The sequence below is a fragment of the Salmo salar genome, chromosome ssa17, assembly GCF_905237065.1.
Source record: "Salmo salar chromosome ssa17, Ssal_v3.1, whole genome shotgun sequence".
Lineage (NCBI taxonomy): Eukaryota > Metazoa > Chordata > Actinopteri > Salmoniformes > Salmonidae > Salmo > Salmo salar.
In genome coordinates, this window is record NC_059458.1 from 4,252,335 (window position 1) to 4,271,411 (window position 19,077).

General features: G+C 45.8%; 1 protein-coding gene across 1 annotated transcript; it reads right to left on the bottom strand.

Moving 5' to 3' along the window:
• Positions 1–1,434: 1,434 nt before the first annotated feature.
• LOC106561214 (proline-rich transmembrane protein 4-like) lies at positions 1,435–7,909 on the bottom strand. Its single transcript, XM_045700361.1, has 4 exons — positions 7,168–7,909; positions 2,707–3,598; positions 2,307–2,381; positions 1,435–2,176 (listed from the first exon to the last, which is right to left on the bottom strand). The coding sequence occupies exons 1-4, from the start codon at positions 7,859–7,861 to the stop codon at positions 1,435–1,437; spliced, it is 2,403 nt and encodes an 800-aa protein (XP_045556317.1). The 5' UTR covers positions 7,862–7,909.
• Positions 7,910–19,077: the final 11,168 nt, after the last annotated feature.

The following is a 19,077-nucleotide window of genomic DNA, read 5'->3' on the forward strand; positions in this document are numbered from 1 at the left end:
ATCCAATTGAGATGGTTTGGGATGAGTTGGACGGCAGAGTGAAGGAAAAGCAGCTAACAAGTGCTCAGCATATGTGGGAACTCCTTCAAGACTGTTGAAAAAATATTCCAGGTGAAACTTGTTGGGAGAATGCCAAGAGTGTGCAAAGCTGTCATCAAGGTAAAGGGTGGCTACTTTGAAGAAACTAAAATATATTTAAATTTGTTAAATACTTTTTTGGTTACTACATTATTCCATATATGTTAATTCATAGTTTTCATGTCTTCACTATTATTCTACAATGTAGAAATTAGTAAAAATAAAGAAAAACCCTTGAATGAGTAGGTGTGTCCAAACCTTTGACTGGTACTGTAAGTTCAACTGAAACAACTCCATGTGATATGGCCTGTAGCTCATGACAATGTATAGAGTTGGAGAATCCCTAAAAGTCTACAGTATTATCTATAGTGTCTGTTGTATGTTCATACACTACAATTAATGACTTGTGTTTTCAAACATCATAAACTTAATGTTTTGTTTATCATACCTTGTCTATGATACATGCCATACAGTATAAATGTTTTCCATGTACATTGTGTTTACAAATAAACATTTTACACAGCCTTTAATGATGTATGTACAGTATGACACATATACTCTTTGTAGAAAAAAGGTTTGAAGTCAGTGTGAATATCAGAGAATGAACTGGTTTGTTCCTGTCTGAAAAACGTTGTTAGATCTCTCTGATTGATTTGGTGTTGGTTCCATAGCTACATTTGGCACTTGGACACTCTAACACAACTCCTGGTTGACATTGCTGTTGCGACTTAAACAGATACGCTTGAGGTAGGGCACCAGTTATAAATGCTTTATAAGAACAAATGTTTTAATAAAAAAAAACAGCTATAATGTACAGTATGACAGCATCTGTTACACTATGTTCACTCTCCCCCAGTAAGTGCCACTAAAGCATGAAGTGATCTTGCACATTTCTATGGCTTTCGTCAACACTACACTGACATTAGTGTTCTAATCTACTCTACATTGGTTGGCTCAGAAAGTTGTTTCATTTAGCACATATTGTAACTCTATAACTGTACACTTAGAACTAATCAACCAGAACTTTATCTCTTTATTTAGTTCTAATTAAGTCTAACTTATGTCTATTTTCTACATGTAGAATCCCAGAAAACTGTAATTAATAGTAATTCCTCCAAACACGTCTGATGTAGCAGTGAAAGAGATAATTGAGCTCAATGTTAACCACTCAAACACAAACTTTAGCTTATCAGTTAAGTCCTTAGATCGCTCTAGAGGTCAATATATAATCTCTGTGCATTTTACATCATATCCTTATGTCCTTACATAACAGATAAATATCTTGGTTTAGCTCGGCAGACTAACAGTGTCTTGTGGCGCATAGATGACTCATGGTTCAAACCCAGTAGTATCTACCTACAAGTCAATAGTGTCACTGCACACGCTAAGAGCATCGATCTGTCGGCACACGTTGACGAACTCCGCTTGTACGGCCAGATCCCGTTCCAGCAACCTGCTTTCACTCAGGTCCTCTCTGCCCGCCAGCCGCCCCTCCCCCTGGCTGTCCTGCGAGGTGGAGCTGAGGGTGCGGTAGCGTCTGTGGTGGGTGAGGTTGGGGAGCGTCCTGGGCAGACTGCTCTGGGAATGGAGCTGCCCTCTCTTGGAGGGGGGATGCGAATGCGCCCCTCCTGCCCCCAGGCTGGAGAACAGACCCTGGGAAGACCCACTCAGGGATTCCTGGCACATGCAGCTGGAGTTACTACCTCTCCACCAGCGCTCAGGGGGAGAGATGGGATCGCCGTGGCCTGGGAGGATGCACTCAGGCTGGGGTGGCCGTGTAGGAGACATATCCACATCCCTACAGGAAGAGGTCCGGTAGAGGGAGCTGTCGGCTGAGTTGTGTCCAGGTTGTGAGGCACTCTGGCTGAGGTGGGAGCCAGGGGAGTTCAGGGAGAGGCTGGAGGATGCATGGAGTAGCCTGGGATGACTGAAGAGACTGTGGGGGAACAGGGTTTCGTTGTACAGGGCCTGGTCTATGCTCCGGGACAGGTCGATTGGAGAGGGGGGGCGCAGGTACATTGTGGAGTCAGTGTCCAGAACTAGACTAGCCTGGGAAGAGCCCTGGGATGCAACCCCAGCTTGAGGCATCCATGGTGGGCTGGGAGGGTCAGGGAGGTGGGGGTGTCTGGAGGTTCTGGTCTGGTCAGGGGTGGGTGTTAGGGTTAGGATGCAGGTTCAGTCCGTTTGAGGGGGGTCCATTAGTGTATAAAGGGGGGAACGCTTCAGACTTGCACTTACTGATGACATCACACACCACCAGCTTCTCTTCCTGCCCCAGGGACCAGGGGTAGTGAGGGGGAGGGCTGGGGAGAGGGGAAGGGGGTGGCTAGGCCCTCCTGAGGGTGAGCCACAGGGCAGCTGCACCCAGGACCCCGGACGGGGGTTGCAGTTGGGTTTAGTCCAGGGGCAGGAGTTAGAGTTGGAGCAACAGAAGAGGAGGGGATGAGTGCCGATGATTGACAAGGACAGACACACCCCCACCTCACAGAGCCTGCAGCCCAGCTGGTAGCCCCACCAAGGCCAGGGCTGAAACCCCGCCCCAGCACTCACCCCTCCAAACCCCATTGCATGTAACATCCCATACAGCTGGAGCCCCCCACAGCTTAACAGGCACAGAGACCCTCCCACCCCAGCCCCTGCCGCCTGCTCCACTCCCCAGCCTCAGCGAATGGGCAGCGGGACGGCCTCTCCACCAACACCGGGGAACCTGTTACCTCTCCCTCACCATCACTCAGCCGTTGGACATGCTTGGTGTCTTGTCGTACAAAGCAGTAGAAGAGGAGGAAGGAGCAGGAGAGGAGGAGGCAGAGTAGGATGAACACTCCCTGGGGGAGTAGGAGGAGGACAGGGAGGCTGGGGAAGACATGGAAGAGAGTTATGGAACCCAGGGAGGCCCCAAAGTGCAACAGTGAGAGGGAGAACAAGAGACAGGGCCGGGGCAGAGCTGAGAGAGGGAGAGAGAGAGAGAGGGAGAAAGGGAGGGAGAGGTGCATGCGAGAGCGGAGGGAGAGGAGGAGGAAGGAGAGGGAGAAGGCAGAGGTGAGGCAGGGTAAGGGTAGCTCAGAAAGTAGGAGAGAGCCCAGAGCAGACAGGCGGTCCTGGTGACTATAAGCATCATACAGCAGAGTGAATGCTCTAGTGCCTCCAGTGGCCAGGAGGAACAGATGCAGCAGGGTGAAGTAGGGGCTTCCCGGGGGGCAGCGCAGGGGCAGGCCTAACAGGCAGAGTACAGATATCAGACCTAATGCAGCGAACACAGATCCCAGACCGTAGATGTGGACCTCCCAGGCAAAGCCCCAGGTGGCCAGAGCTGAGTTCCAATCAGAATACAGAGGCACGAAGAGAGGAGGGGTTAGAGACAGAATGGGGCGCTGGGATTTATTTGAGATGATGTCATCAGGGTAAACAGGGCTCCAGGATAGATTTGTGTTGCAGGGTGTGGCCTTGGTCTCCAGGCTGCAGTCGAGGATAGGTGTCTCATTGGTGGCTGACTTAGGCCACACCTCCTCTGGAGACACACCTGTAAAACAGAAACAAAGATGGTTGAAACTGATGCCCAAATCAACTCCTTGCCCCTATCCCCAGATCTGAGGCGTTTCATAGGGTGAAACATCAGCGAGTGTGGTGTAATCTATTGCAAAAGTACATGCTTGTAACTGGGAATCTCTAACTGGGTCAGAGAGAGAGAGAGAGAGAGCCAGGGGAGCGAGAGAGATGGAGGGGGGGGGCAGATTAGGTAGTATTGACCCCATTGCTGTTCTCATTTGTGAACTATTTATAAATCGCAGAAACTGGCACACTCACTAACATTACATAATTTATAACATAGTATTGTAGGTGCACATACACATTCCATATGTCTGTCCCCTATGATTACATACCATCTGAATAATGTAGACACTTCTATTCCCTATGTGCCTGCCTACTGCCTCTTCATAGAGAAATACAGTAAATACAGTACAGGGATAGGAGCTCTGCGACAAGACCTCTGGTCCCTCCTCTTCACATGCATGTGTGCGTGAGTTTGTTTTATCTTTATTTTAACAGGGAAGACATGTTAAGATTTAGGTCTCATTTCCAAATGCGCCTGTACAATACAACAAAAATATACACACTATACCCAACATACAGTTGAAGTCGTAAGTTTACATACACTTAAATACACACATTAAAACTTGTTTTTTAACCACTCCACAAATTTCTTGTTAACAAACTATAGTTTTGGCAAGTCGGTTAGGACATCTACTTTATGCATGACACAAGTAATTTTTCCAACAATTGCTTACAGATTATTTCACTTATAATTCACTGTATCACAATTCCAGTGGGTCAGAAGTTTACATACACTAGTTAACTGTGCCTTTAAACAGCTTGGAAAATTCCAGAAAATGATGTCATCACTTTAGAAGCTTCTGATAGGCTAATTAACTACATTTGAGTCAATTGGAGGTGTACCTGTGGATGTATTTCAAGGCCTACCTTCAAACTCAGTGCCTCTTCACTTGACATCATGGGAAAATCAAAAGAAATAAGCCAAGACTTCCCCCCAAAAATTAGACCTCCACATTGACCTCCACAAGTCTGGTTCATCCTTGGGAGCAATTTCCAGATGCCTGAAGGTACCACGTTCATCTGTACAAACAATAGTACGTAAGTATAAACACCATGGGACCATGCAGCCATCATACCGCTCAGGAAGGAGATAGAGATAAACGTACTTTGGTGCGAAAAGTGTGAATCAATCCCAAAACAACAGCAAAGGACAAAAGTATCTATATCCACAGTAAAACGAGTCCTATATCGACATAACCTGAAAGGCCGCTCAGCAAGGAAGAAGCCACTGCTCCAAAACCACCATAAAAAAGCCAGACTACAGTTTGCAACTGCACATGAGGACAAAGATCGTACTTTCTGGAGAAATGTCCTCTGGTCTGATGAAACAAAAATAGAACTGTTTGGCCATAATGACCATCGTTATGTTTGGAGGAAAAAGAGGGAGGCTTGTAAGCCGACGATCACCATCCCAACCATGAAGCACGGGGGTGGCAGCATCACGTTGTGGAGATGCTTTGCTGCAGGAGGAACTGGTGGCCTTCACAAAATAGATGGCATCATGAAAGCAAAATGATGTGGATATATTGAAGCAACATCTCAAGACATCAGTCAGGAAGTTAAAGCTTGGTCGCTAAGGGGTCTTCCAAATGGACAATGACCCCAAGCATACTTCCAAAGTTGTCGCAAAATGGCTTAAGGACAACAAAGTCAAGGTATTGGAGTGGCCATTACAAAGCCCTGACCTCAATCCTATAGAAAATTTGTGGGCAGAACTGAAAAAGCATGTGCGAGCAAGGAGGCCTACAAACCTCACTCAGTTACACCAGCTCTGTCAGGAGGAATGGGCCAAAATTCACCCAACTTACTGTGGGAAGCTTGTGGAAGGCTACCTGAAACGTTAGAACCAAGTTAAACAATTTGAAGGCAATGCTACCAAATACTAATTGAGTGTATGTAAACTTCTGACCCACTGGGAATGTGATGAAAGAAATAGAAGCTGAAATAAATCTTTCTCTCTACTATTATTCTGACATTTCACATTCTTAAAATAAAGTGGTGATCCTAACTGACCTAAGACAGGGAATTCTTACTAGGATTAAATGTCAGGAATTGTGAAAAACTGAGTTTAAATGTATTTGGCTCAGTGTATGTAAACTTCCGACTTCAACTGTATATACATACGCACACACACACACACATATATATACACTTACTACTGTTCAAAAGTTTGTGGTCACTTAGAAATGTCCTTGTTTTTGAAAGAAAAGCACATTATCTGTCCATTAAATTAAAATAACATCAAATTGATCAGAAATACAAGGTGGACATTGTTAATGTTGTATATGACTATTGTAGCTGGAAACGGCTGATTTTTTATGGAATATCTACATAGGCGTACAGACCATTATCAGCAACCATCACTCCTGTGTTCCAAAGGCACGTTGTGTTAGCTAATCCCAGTTTATCATTTTAAAAGGCTAATTGATCATTAGAAAACCCTTTTGCAATTATGATAGAACAGCTAGAAACTGTTGTTCTGATTAAAGAAGCAATAAAACTGTCCTTCTTTAGACTAGTTGAGTATCTGATCTCATACAATGCTGTGTACTACTCCCTTCACAGAACAGCGCAAACTGGCTCTAACCAGAATAGAAAGAGGAGTGGGAGGCCTGGTGCACAACTGAGCAAGAGGACAAGTACATTAGAGTGTCTAGTTTTAGAAACAGACACCTCACAAGTCCTCAACTGGCAGCTTCAATAAATAGTACTCGCAAAACACCAGTCTCAACGTCAACAGTGAAGAGGCAACTCCGGGATGTCCCACAACTACCAGTCCAGCTATGTTTTTGCCATTCATCTCATTTACTGTTATTCACATGGAATTAATTCACAGTCTCCCTCAGTTTAGCTGTTTAAGAAGACAGGACAGAGGAGAGAGAGGGAGTGGTAGAGATGAATGGGAGATGAAGGGGGGATTGAGAGAGGGGAGAAGAGAACGGGGATTGAAGGAGTGGGAGATGAGGAGGCGTGGAGTAAACTGCCCTGTGAATATAAAACAACCGTGTTTGCTAGCAGAATACATATCCCACACACACACACACACACACACACACACACACACACACACACACACACACACACACACACACACACACACACACACACACACACACACACACACACACACACACTGTGGCACAGAGAAGACACAGAGCAGACAAGTCCCATCGCTTTCCAACACACACTTCAACAGAAAACATACTACTACTACTATGTACTGCTACAGAGGCATGTAAACATAAAATACACATTTCCTAACATCAGAGGTAGGATGTCATGAAGGGAAAATATATAAGGGGATACTCGTCACACTTCCACAGTACATCAGTTAATTCACCTCCAGTGTTACACAAAATAGAAAAATAGGACAATTATTTCTGATCAATATCCTATTCTTTCTTACTAACATCCTGAGGGTATTGTAAAGCGGACATAAGACGGGAATGTGGGTTGGATTTGAGAAGTTCGTCTTACCTGTGCCTGTTCCTGTATCTGTGAGGTTTTCTGTGTAGTCCTCCAATTCTGAGAAGTCTCCAGTCTCCATCACGATATCTCCTTCCATCATGTCTCTTTGTGGGGTGGCTGGTTGGTCCAGAGATAGCAACCCTTTGTCTGTGGCCAAGGCTATGGGTTGGTCTTGGTCCGGGTCAGTAGTGGAGCCTAGCTGTGCTGTCACTGGGGTTGGTAAAGTAGGCCTAGTGAGTGGATTAAAGCCTGGGGTCTCTGTATAGTCAGAGCGAAAGAGAAGGATGGGTGTTGGTCTACCAATACTATCTCCATTCTGTGGGAGTGACAGATGTATCAGAGGAGTTTGTCCATCCTGTGAAGGAGTTAGTGGGGATCCAGCCTTCCCCCTGGTGTTGATCTCTTTTAGCTCGTTTTCAAGATCTCCATCCTGGATCCTGTCTGGTAGTCCATTCCTAAATAAGGTCCCAGTTGGAGGTTTCATTTCCATCCATGCAGTGACACTGTCTGCCTCTGTGAATCTGAATGTCTCCAGCCCTGTTTGTCTGGGGACAGTTTTAGGTGACTGCTCAGGGCTTTCCAGCAAATCATGGTATTCACCGATAGTTCCTTGAAACTCGTCTGTGTAGTCCTGTTTCTTAGTTTCCTCAGGTTCCAGTATGGAGCCCCTCAGCTCTGGAAACCAACCCAGAGAGTCGGCCATTCTGGCTCCAGCGTTGAGGCCTACCAGAGCCCAGGAGGCCCCTAAAGGGATGTGTGTGAAACCTGTACATCTGTCTGTGTGTCTGTGTGTGGGTGAGGTGGTGCCTCTGTGGCCAGGGGAAGGCATGCAGATGGAGGAGAGGAGTGAGGGAGAGGAAGAGGAGGAGCAGGAATAGGAGGAGAGAGATACACATCACAACAGCCATAATGGAGACTCTATAGTATAATCTTCTCTGTGAAGTCACATGATGCAGGTAAACATCGCTGTCCAATCACATGATTCCCAGCGAACTCCTCTTTCACCTCGATCCCACACACCTTAGTATCAGCTCACCTGCAGAACACAGACAACACACACCTCAAAGTCAGCATACAAAAAACTGGAGCCATGTCCCTCTCCTCCTCCATTAGAAAAAAAACATACCCTTCAATGTATGCACGCATACCCCGTTAGATTTTTCCATGCCTCTCTCTGCCAATGCTCTCAGGATGTAGCACAGCAGTCACCATATATATTCCTACACACCCAGCTAGCACATTTGGTTCCTTGGAAGTTGTGGGAACCTACGTCTTTGGTTTCCCATTGGTTCTGGGAACGAAGTCATACGTTTCCTGACCGGTAAAACTGAACGTTTTTTAAACTTGTTCTGGGAACGTTAATTTTTAGGTAACCGGGAGGTTCTGAGAACATTTTACTATGGGTTCCTGAAAGTTTTCCTGTGAGGTTTTGTTATTGTTCTGAGAACCGAAATTAGAGGTTATTTAGAGTTTTTTTGTATAACTTCCATAAAACATTCACTGAATTTTTCAATAGGACTGCTCGCTTAGGTTAACGGTTTTGAACTCCAGGCACAGATAGGACACATGGAAATTAATTTGCTTTGGCATTAATAATGTGTGGCACAGCATCAGTGCAATTTGAACCTATGATCTTCTGTTCTCTATCCATGGAATTAGTCCATTGCACCACCAGGATGGAGCTAGTATTTTTTTAAACTCATACAAAGCTGTTCATTTTGGTCTATTCAAACAGACCCCATTTCAAAGGGAAACAAGCACTCATTAAAATCGGGTGTGGCCAATTAGTGGGCTCGACCAACACACCTGAACACACTTAACAAGATATAGGCTAGAGAGAGTTTTGTTGATGCAGAGGACAGAATGTATAGGATTTTCAATATAATATTTAAAAAGTTATTTGAACATTACTAATGTTTTCTTGTCGTTTTAATGGAACGTTTTCTTAATGTTCTGAGAACATGACTTTAAATAGAACCACAAGGAAACCTGAAGAACATTGTTTCTTAACGTTGTTAAAAAAAAGTTGGAACATTACTTAAAATAGAATCATGAGGAAATCTGTTGGAAACGTTTTGCTGAAGTATTGAAATTCCAACAGGAGAATGTTGTTTCTTCACATTCTCAGAACTAATTGAGAAAATTCTCAATGTCAAACCATTAGGAGAACAATCCTAGAACATGACAAAAAATATATTAAATGTAACCATGTTTGAACTTTTAGGAAATGTTCTGTTAAAGTAATGAAATACCAAGAAAATAACAATATTTTGTCAAGTTCCTTAAATGTCCTGACAAATGTTCCAAAGCCAAGCAACTATCCTGCACCATTCCAAGAACATCGTGGGAAGGTTGTATAAAGAATAACCATGGGTCAACCCCGCCTTCACCAAGTGCTAAGAAATATATGGTTCTCAGAACATTATGTGCTAGCTGGGTACACAGCAACACCAACTTCCTTTCAATCATTGTCTCTCTTCCTTAGCCCTTCACAACTCCCTAAACCCTACCTCAATCTATATATTCTGGATACAAACACACACACACACACACACACACACACACACACACACACACACACACACACACACACACACACACACACACACACACACACACACACACACACACACACACACACACACACACACACACACACACACACACACACAGCCTGTAGTACTCACTGTGCTGCGTCCCTCTGCTCTCCATCAGACAGACAGGAGAGGAAGAGGACAGGTCCCAGCTCAGCCAGACAACATCCCCTCTGTCCCACACCGCGCTCCTGCTGCTTCCGTTGCTGCTGTAAAGATCCCTCTGTCTGTCTGTGTGTGTGTTAGACTGAGTTGCAGGTTCACTCTGCTCACTCCTCTTCTCAGTATCACTCACACACTCAGTATGCTCCTTCTTTCTACCCCTCCTCCCTCGTTCAAGGGTGTGTGTGTCTCTCTCTCTATGATGTGTGTCAGGAATGCATGGTTCCCGAGGATACACCTCACTGGGCAAATAATTCATCAGTGCGGTCTTGTCGTATTATGGGATGGGAGCCAGTGGGGGACAAAAAGGGTTGGCGCACACACACACTGCAGATAAATATGCCTGTAAGAACGAATCGTTAACAGGAGGGTGGTATTGTGCATAGAATTAACTATCAGATCAATATAGTGTATTGGATGTAATTTGCAGCTGGAGTTGAAACCAACCCTCTCTGTCATGATTAACATAAAAGCAATAGTCAGTGTGAGAATGAAGCCAGTACATCACAAATTATAGAACAAACATCACAAGGAATTTGGAACTTCTTTGTGAGCTAAGAATGCACAACTTGTGATTTTGCATTGGTGTTAGTTTGGCATCTTCCTTCTGTTATCACACCATCTCTCTCTCTCATGTCTTATATACATACCCACTTCTCGCTCTGTCTTTATTCCCAATATCTCTCTCCTACTCAACATGTTGATGTCATCAGACTCTGATAGATATAGTACTTTATCTCCCTGCGGGGTAAAGTCCAGGCTCCTGTCCTCATTTAATTCCTCTCTGGATACTTTAAAATAGACACTGATCCACATACTGTACCTTGTTAATCTGTGTACATCTTCAGTCTGCACTCGGGTACTGTCCAGAGTGGAATAGGACTCCACATATGGGTCATTGTGCTGTATCTATATTATAGATCAGCTCTGCTAGTATACGACTGACTGGGGGTTGGATTATGGGTGAGCATAATTGATTACAGCAGTGCATTCACAGGACATGAGCCAATACATCTAGCCTCTGTCTATTCAATATCATACATAACAAACATGCTTTGGTATACAGTATTCCAGTATCTTGAACTTACATTAGTACTGACCAAATATCCATTGGATTTAGAGCAATGAAGAATGGATCATCTTCAGCATCAATATCTCCTCCGTCCCTCATGTCTGTTGGTCAGACTATCAGGCAGGTTTATGATAAATTAAGCTCTTATTTATCCCTGGCTGTAGTAGATACAGTAGAGCACTCTGTCCCTCCCCTACTTACCCCAGGGAAATATAAGACAGGCAGACAGACGGGCAGACAGACAGATGGTTTCATGTGATCTTATGTGAAGTTAATGTCACAACATGTAAAGCAACATGTGATAACATGAAACTACAAATGTGAAGACGTGATCACATGTGAAGTGTTCCAAAAACACATGTTTTCACTTGATTTCACATGGGAAATTTCTCGTGAAATCATGTGATTTTCCAAATGTGAAATCATGTTTTTTTCTGAAAGGCCAGTGTAAAATGAGATAGAGTTTGGTCTCAGCATTATCTGTCCCTGTGGATCAGCAGAATCATTGATCCATAACCAGAGAGAGGACCAATAATTGATCAATGATGGATGAATAACAGTCACTAGGACCTGCTCACAGTAGGTCAACCTGGAGGTGAAGGGTCACAGAGTATAGGATAGTTAGCTGGGGTAAAATACTAACCGGGCATTCAACCAGGGGTGTTCTGTACCACATTTAAAACTGTTAGTCCACTGAGCTAAAGCTCCGAGACTCAACACAAGTCTTCCGGTTTCCGACAACAGGTGGCCAAATGTGCTGTAGGGGGTTAGGAGAGCCACACCAGAGCCGACTGACACCCGGTGTGATGACCGCACAGGAAGGCACCAACCAGCCAGAACTAAAGGGGTCCGGAGTGGAACAATGACTGACCAAACACATGATCTCAGCGTTGGGCATGGCAAACCAGTATTGGGCACGCCTCACACTGGCTATACAAACCCCCTACACACACTTAAACACAGGATGACATACACACACAGGCTTGCACAGGAACACCGACACTCGGGAACACAAAAACACACTCACATACACAGCTACATGCACACACACCACGTACGCACACGCATCGTACTCAGACACACACACATTGTCTGCCTGTATGGCTGCTGAGTCAGGTTTGACAGGGGATGACTTGTCCAAACAGTGGGGCAGTGTGTGTGTGCATGTGTGTGTGTGTGTGTCATAAAGGCAGAAATCCATTTGCATGCACAAGAGATACTACAATTCAGATCATACCTGATAACGAGGATTGTGCCCTCTGCTGCAAAGCGCACTGTAGCAGCCAAATGAATGAATAAAATACTCTTGAAACAAATGGTTGTTTCAACTATGCGAAAACAACACGTTTAAAATGATCGAGGATAAAAACGTAATAAAGAACTAGAAAAAAGTCATTTTCTGAAGTAAATTTGGGTGCTTGCTAGTTTTGAAGTATTTATGGTTGTGAAATAGAAGTAGTAGTGGTAGTGATGGCAGTAGTAATGGTAGTAGTAGTAGTAGTAGTAGTAGTAGTAGGGTTTTCTTAGGCTACGGGCTAGTTATAATATAGTGACCTATTCTGGGATGGTTTGTAGGTGTGGAATTATTATAGTGGGTACTATAGCATCATTAGCCATAGAATGTGTTTACGCTCTCAAAATGCTTTAGTTTGAACAATCTTGTCACGCACTGATCTGTTTCACCTGTCCTTGTGCTTGTCTCCACCCCCTTCAGGTGTCGTTTATTTTCCCTGGTGTATTTATCCATGTTTCCTGTCTCTCTGTGCCAGTTCGTCTTGTTTGTCAAGTCAACCAGCATTTTTGTTTCTCAGCTCCTGCTTTCCCAGTCTCTCTTTCTCGCCCTCCTGGTTTTGACCCTTGCCTGTCCTGACTCTGAGCCCGCCTGCCTGACCATCTGCCTCCTGTGTCTGCATTTATATAGCCAGACACAGGACATTATATAGCCACCTGCCCGGTCAAGAATTCCTTTTCTCTAGTGGGTACAAGTACTCTGGTGAGCCAGACTGGGAGTTCCCTAATTCCCATCACCTGTACACCTTTTTTTGTGATTCTGCTGTGGGGAGACCAGTCTAAGTCTCTCTGGATGCTCATTGAATCTGGGGCTGATGAAAGTTTTATGGATGCTACTATGGTTTCTGAATTAGGTATTCCCACTTAACCTCTCTCTGTCCCCATGGATTCAAGGGCATTGGACGGCCGCTCAATTGGATCAATCACCGATAGCACAGTGCCCGTTCAGACACAGGTTTCCGGAAACCACAGTGAGAACATACAGTTCCTCCTCATCAATTCACCCCATGTTCCTGTTCTGGGATTTTCTTGGCTCCAAAAACACAACCCTGTTATTGACTGGACCACGAGCTGCATCCTGGGTTGGAACCACTTTTGTCATTCTCACTGCCTTAAAGCGGCACAGCCGTCCCCGAGACATCCTCCTCAGTGCGTAAGCAAAGCCTTGGATGTCTCTGCCGTTCCCACTGAGTACCATGACCTCCTGGATGTATTCAGTAAGGCACATGCTACTTCTCTTCCCCCACACAGTCCTTATGATTGTGCCATTGATCTCCTCCCCGGCACCACACCACCTCGTGGTCAGCTATATTCTCGATCCGGGCAGGAGACCAAGGCCATGGAGGAATTCATAGAGGAGTCTCTGGCTACTGGAGGCATCCATCCGTCTGCATCTCCTACCAGCGCAGGGTTTTTCTTTGGAGAAGGACAATACCATGCGTCCGTGCATTGACTACCGAAGTCTTAATGATATAACGATCAAGAATCGTTACCGCCTACCACCATTTTTTCCCCAAGCTATACCTTCGGAATGCCTACCACCTGGTTCGGATACGCGAAGGAGATGAGTGGAATACAGCATTTAACACAGCCGGCGGACATTATGAGTACCAGGTCATGCTGTTTGGACTCACCAATGCCACCACTGTCTTCCAGGCCCTGGTAAACAATGTGCTCCGGGACATGTGAAATTGTTTTGTGTTCGTCTACCTTGACGACATCCTGGTCCTTCAGCGCCTACTGGAGAACCAGTTGTTTGTGAAAGCTGAAAAGTGTGAGTCCCACCGCTCTACAATCTCCTTTCCGGGATATGTCATCGCTGATGGAAATGTCCAAATGGATCCTGAAAAGGTGAAAGTAGTGGTAGATTGGCCTCAACCTAAGTCCAGGGTGCAGTTACAATGTTTCCTGGGGTTCGCTAACTTCTACCGCCCGTTTCATTCGGGGCTACAGCACGCTGGCGGCCCCCCCTCTCTGCACTCACCTCTCCCAAAGTACTGTTCACATGGTCTCCAGCTGTTGACAGAGCCTTTGTGGACCTGAAGCATCAGTTCACCACAGCGCCCATCCTCGTCCATCCGGACCCGTCTCATCAATTTGTGGTAGAGGTTGATGCCTCTGATGTTGGAGTGGGGGCCATCCTGTCCCAGCGATCTGCCCAGGACCAAAAGCCCCATCCCTGTGTCTTCCTATCCCATTGTCTCAATCTGGCAGTAAGGAACTACGATGTAGGCAACCGAGAACCTCTGGTGGTCAAGATGGTGCTGGAAAAGTGGAGGCACTGGCTGGAAGGAGCAGAACAGCAATTTCTGGTTTGGACCGACCATAAAAATGTGGAATATCTCTGTAAAGTCAAGTGCCTTAACTCCAGGCAGGCCCAGTGGACTTTGTTATTTTCAAGATTCAACTTCACCATTTCCTACCACCCAGAGTCCAAAAATGTGAAGCCTGATGCCTTCTCCCACCTATACAGTTCCTCTGCTACACCCTCGGTCTCCGAGACCATTCTCCCTACCTCATGCCTTGCGGTTTCAGTGGGTTAGGGTATTAAAACCCTGGTTCGCAAGGCACAACGTTCCCAGCCTGAACCTGAAGGGGGCCCGGCTGACCGGTTGTTTGTCCCAAACTCAGTGCGGTCCCAGGTCCTGGAATGGGCTCATTCCTCCAGGCTGACCTGTCATCCAGGTTCCCGTCGTACCCGAGCTTTCCTCCGACAACGTTTCTGGTGGCCCACAATGGTTCCTGACGTCTCTGCCTTCGTCGCCGCGTGCACTGTGTGTGTTCAGAACAAGACACCGCGGCAAGCTCCTTCTGGCCTCCTTCAGCCTCTACCTCATCATCCCTAGTCCCATATCTCTCTGGACTTTGTCACTGGGCTCCCTCCGTCTGATGGCAACACCGTCATTCTGACAGTAGTGGATCGGTTCTCCAAAGCTGCCCATTTTCATCCCTCTCCCCAAACAACCCTCTGTCAAGGAGACGGCCCAGCTCATGGTGCAGCACGTCTTCCGGATCCATGGACTCCCGGTGGACATTGTCTCTGACCGGGGTCCTCAGGTCTTGTCTCAGTTCTGGAAGGCATTCTGCACTTTTATTTGGTTGTCGGCCAGCCTATCCTCCGGATTCCATCCCCAATCCAACAGCCAGTCGGAACGAGCTAACCAGGACCTGGAAACCACCCTACAATGCCTGGTCTCAACCAACCCCACTACCTGGAACCGGTAACTGGTCTGGGTGGAGTATGCCCGGAAGACCCTTCCCTGTTCAGCCATGGGACTCTCCCCTTTGGAGTGCTCCATGGGGTATCCGCCTCCAATCTTCCCAGAACAAGAGCAGGAAGTCAACGTACCCTCGGCCCAGATGTTCGTCTGCCACTGTCGACGTACCTGGAGAAGAACTCGGGTGGCACTTCTCAAGACCAACTCCAGGTATCATCAACAAAAGGATTGCCGCCGGACTCCAGCTCCCCACTACCGCATTGGGCAGAGGGTATGGCTTTCCACACGGGACCTGCCCCTTCGGGTGGAGTCCCGCAAACTGTCCCCCCCATTTCATTGGTCCTTTTTCCCATCTCTAGAGTCCTTAGTTCCACTGCTGTCTGTCTCTTGTTACCCCCGTACCCTCCGTATTCACCCTACTTTCCATGTGTCTAGGATTAAGCCCATGTCTCACAGCCCTTTGTCATCTGTCTCCAGGCCCACCCCTCCTTTCCATGTCATCGATGGCCATCCGGCATACACGGTAAAACGCCTCCTGGGTGTTCGACCACGGGGCAGGGGTTTCCAGTACCTGGTTGACTGGGAAGGTTATGGCCCGGAGGAGAGGTGCTGGGTTCCCACTAGAGACATTCTGGATACAGCCCTCATCGCAGACTTCCACCGCCGATACCCCGGTCAACCAGGTATGTGCCCAGGTAGGATGCCAGGTGGTGCCCCTAGAGGGGGGGCTGATCTGTTTCACCTGTCCTTGTGCTTATCTCCACCCCCTCCAGGTGTTGCTTATTTTCCCTGGTGTATTTATCCTTGTTTCCTGTCTCTCTGTGCCAGTTTGTCTTGTTTGTCAAGTCAACCAGCGTTTCTGTTTTTCAGTTCCTGCTTTCCCAGTCTCTCTTTTCTCGCCCTCCTGGTTTTGACCCTTGCCTGTCCTGACTCTGAGCCCACCAGCCTGACCATCTGCCTCCTGTGTCTGCATTTGGGTCTCGCCTTGTGCCCTTATAAATCTTAAAGTTTTTGGGCTGTGATTTCAGTTTAAAATGTTGAAGCCTGCATTCCGCCATTGAAATGAATGGGGATACAACAAGCTCTAAAGTTCATGAATTATGAATGGTAGCAAAAAGCTGTGTTGATGCCATCTAAGTTAAGACAGTCTGCACATTTGGGTTGGTGTTTGTAGCTGGAACGGATCAAGAGCAGTGGCAAATAAATGTTTTGCCTTTAGTCTATGGAGCTTTAATACAAATGTAAAACGGTTATAGTTCAAAAAGTACAAAAGTATCTATAATCTTTTTTACAAGCAATCTAAGTGGAGTTTGACTGTACATGTCAATGTTGGTTTGGTGTTTGTAGCTTTAATGGTTCAAGATCAGTGGCGGATCCAAATATTTTCCATTCAAGCCTATGGAGCTTTTATGAAGATTTAAAATGGTTATAGTTCAAAACGTATGTGGTATCAAAAGGCTATATACAAGTAACCTATTCCGAGCAACCTGCATGTTTTAAAGTTTGAATGACATTTCTAGCTTAAATAATTGAAGACTAGTATGTGTACCAGTCTTTTTAGCTAACATTCCACTCCTTGTCACTCCTGTCATTTGCCAAAGAGACTGGCCTTTCGGCAGTCTCAATGCTAAATATGCAGCCAGCGCAGTAGCTGATTGGTAGTTGGAAACAACATTCATCTTTTCCATAACAACTGGTCAGGAGTTGTGCTCAGTAGTTATGATCTCTCATTGTGTTGTTGTGTGGTCAGTAGTTGGTTGGGTGTGGTCAGTAGTTATGTGGATGTGGTCAGTAATTGTAGTTGTGTGGTTAGTTGGTTGTGGGTCAGTAGTTGTGGCCAGTAGTTGTGTTTTAGTAGGGTTGTGGTCAGGAGTTGTGGTCAGTAGTTGTGTGGTTGTGGTCAGGAGTTGTGTTCAGTCATTGTGGTCACTAGTTGTGGTCAGTAGTTGTGTGGTCAGTAGTTATCAGTAGCTGTGTTGTGTTCAGTAGTTTTGGTAAGTACGTAGGTGTGTAATTCAGTAGTTGTGCTCAGTCGTTGTGGTCAGGAGTTGTGTGGTTTAGTAGTTGTGTGGTTGTGGTCAGTAGTTGTGGTCAGTAGTGTTGTGTTCAGTGGTTGTGGTCAGTAGGTGGGGTTCAGTAGTTGTATGGTTGTGGTCAGGAGTTGTGTTCAGTCATTGTGGTCAGTAGTTATGGTCACTTGTTGTTGGGTGGTCAGTAGTTACGGTCACTAGTTGTTGTGTGGTTGTGGTCATTAGTTGTGTGGTCAGTAGCTGTGTTGTGTTCAGTAGTTTTGGTAAGTACATAGGTGTGTGGTTCGGTCGTTGTGGTCAGGAGTTGCGTGGTTTAGTAGTTGTGTGGTCAGTAGTTGTGTGGTTGTGGTCAGTTATGGTCTCTAGTTGTTGATGTTGTTGTGTGGTCAGTAGTTGGTTGGTTGTGGTCAGTAGTTTTGGTAAGTATGTAGGTGTGTGGTTCAGTAGTTTTGTGGCCTCTAGTTGTGTGGTCAGTAGTTGTTGTAATCAGTAGTTACGGTCTGTAGTTGTGATGTGATCAGTGGTTGTGGTCAGTAGTTGTGGCATTATGGTCAGACTTGGTCAGTAGTTGTGGCCAGTGTTGGTCAGTAGTTTTGTGGTCAGTAGTTGTGGTCAGTAGTTGTGTGGTTGTGGTCATTATTTGTGTGGCTCAGTAGATGTGTGGTTGTGTTTAGTAGTTGAGGTCTGTAGTTGTGTGGTTGTGGTCAGTAGTTTTGGTAAGTATGTAGGTGTGTGGTTTAGTAGTGTTGGTATGTATGTGTGTGGGTCAGTAGTTGGGGTCAGCAGTTGGGGTCTGTAGATGTGTTGTTGTGGCCAGTAGTTCTGTGGTTGTGGTATTATGGTCAGTAGAATTGGTCAGTAGTTTTGTGGTTCAGTAGTTGTGGTCAGTAGTTGTGTGATTGCGGCCAGGAGTTGAATTCAGTATTTTTGGTCTCTAGTTGTGTGGTTGTGGTTATTAGTTGTGTGGTTCAGTAGTTGTGTGGTTCAGTAGTTGTGTGGCTCAGTAGTTGTGGTTGTGGTCAGAAGTAGTCAATTGTGTTGTGGTCAGAAGTAGTCAATTGTTGTGTGGTCAGTAGTTGTGATTAGTAGTTGTGGTCTGTAGTTATGATCTGTAGTTCAGTTGTTGTGGTCAGTAGTTGTGTGGCTGTGGTCAGTAGTAGACAGTAGTTTTGTGGTCAGTAGTTGTGTGGCTGTGGTCATTATTTGTGTGGTTCAGTGGTTGTGGTCAGTCGTTTTGTGGTCTGTAGTTGTGTGGTTCTGGTCATTAGTTGTGTGGTTCTGGTCAGTAGTTGTGTTGTGGTCTGTAGTTTTGGTAAGTATGTAGGTGTGTAGTTCAGTTGTTCGGTTCAGCAGTTAGGGTCTGTAGTTGTATTGTTGTGGCCAGTAGTTCTGTGGTTGTGGTCAGCAGTTGTGGTTCAGTCGTTGTGTATTCAGTAGTTGTGGTATTATGCTCAGTAGTGGTCAGTAGTTGTGGTTCAGTATTTATGGTCTCTAGTTGTGGTCACTAGTTGAGTGGCCCAGTAGTTGTGGTCAGTAGTTGTGTTGTTGTGGTC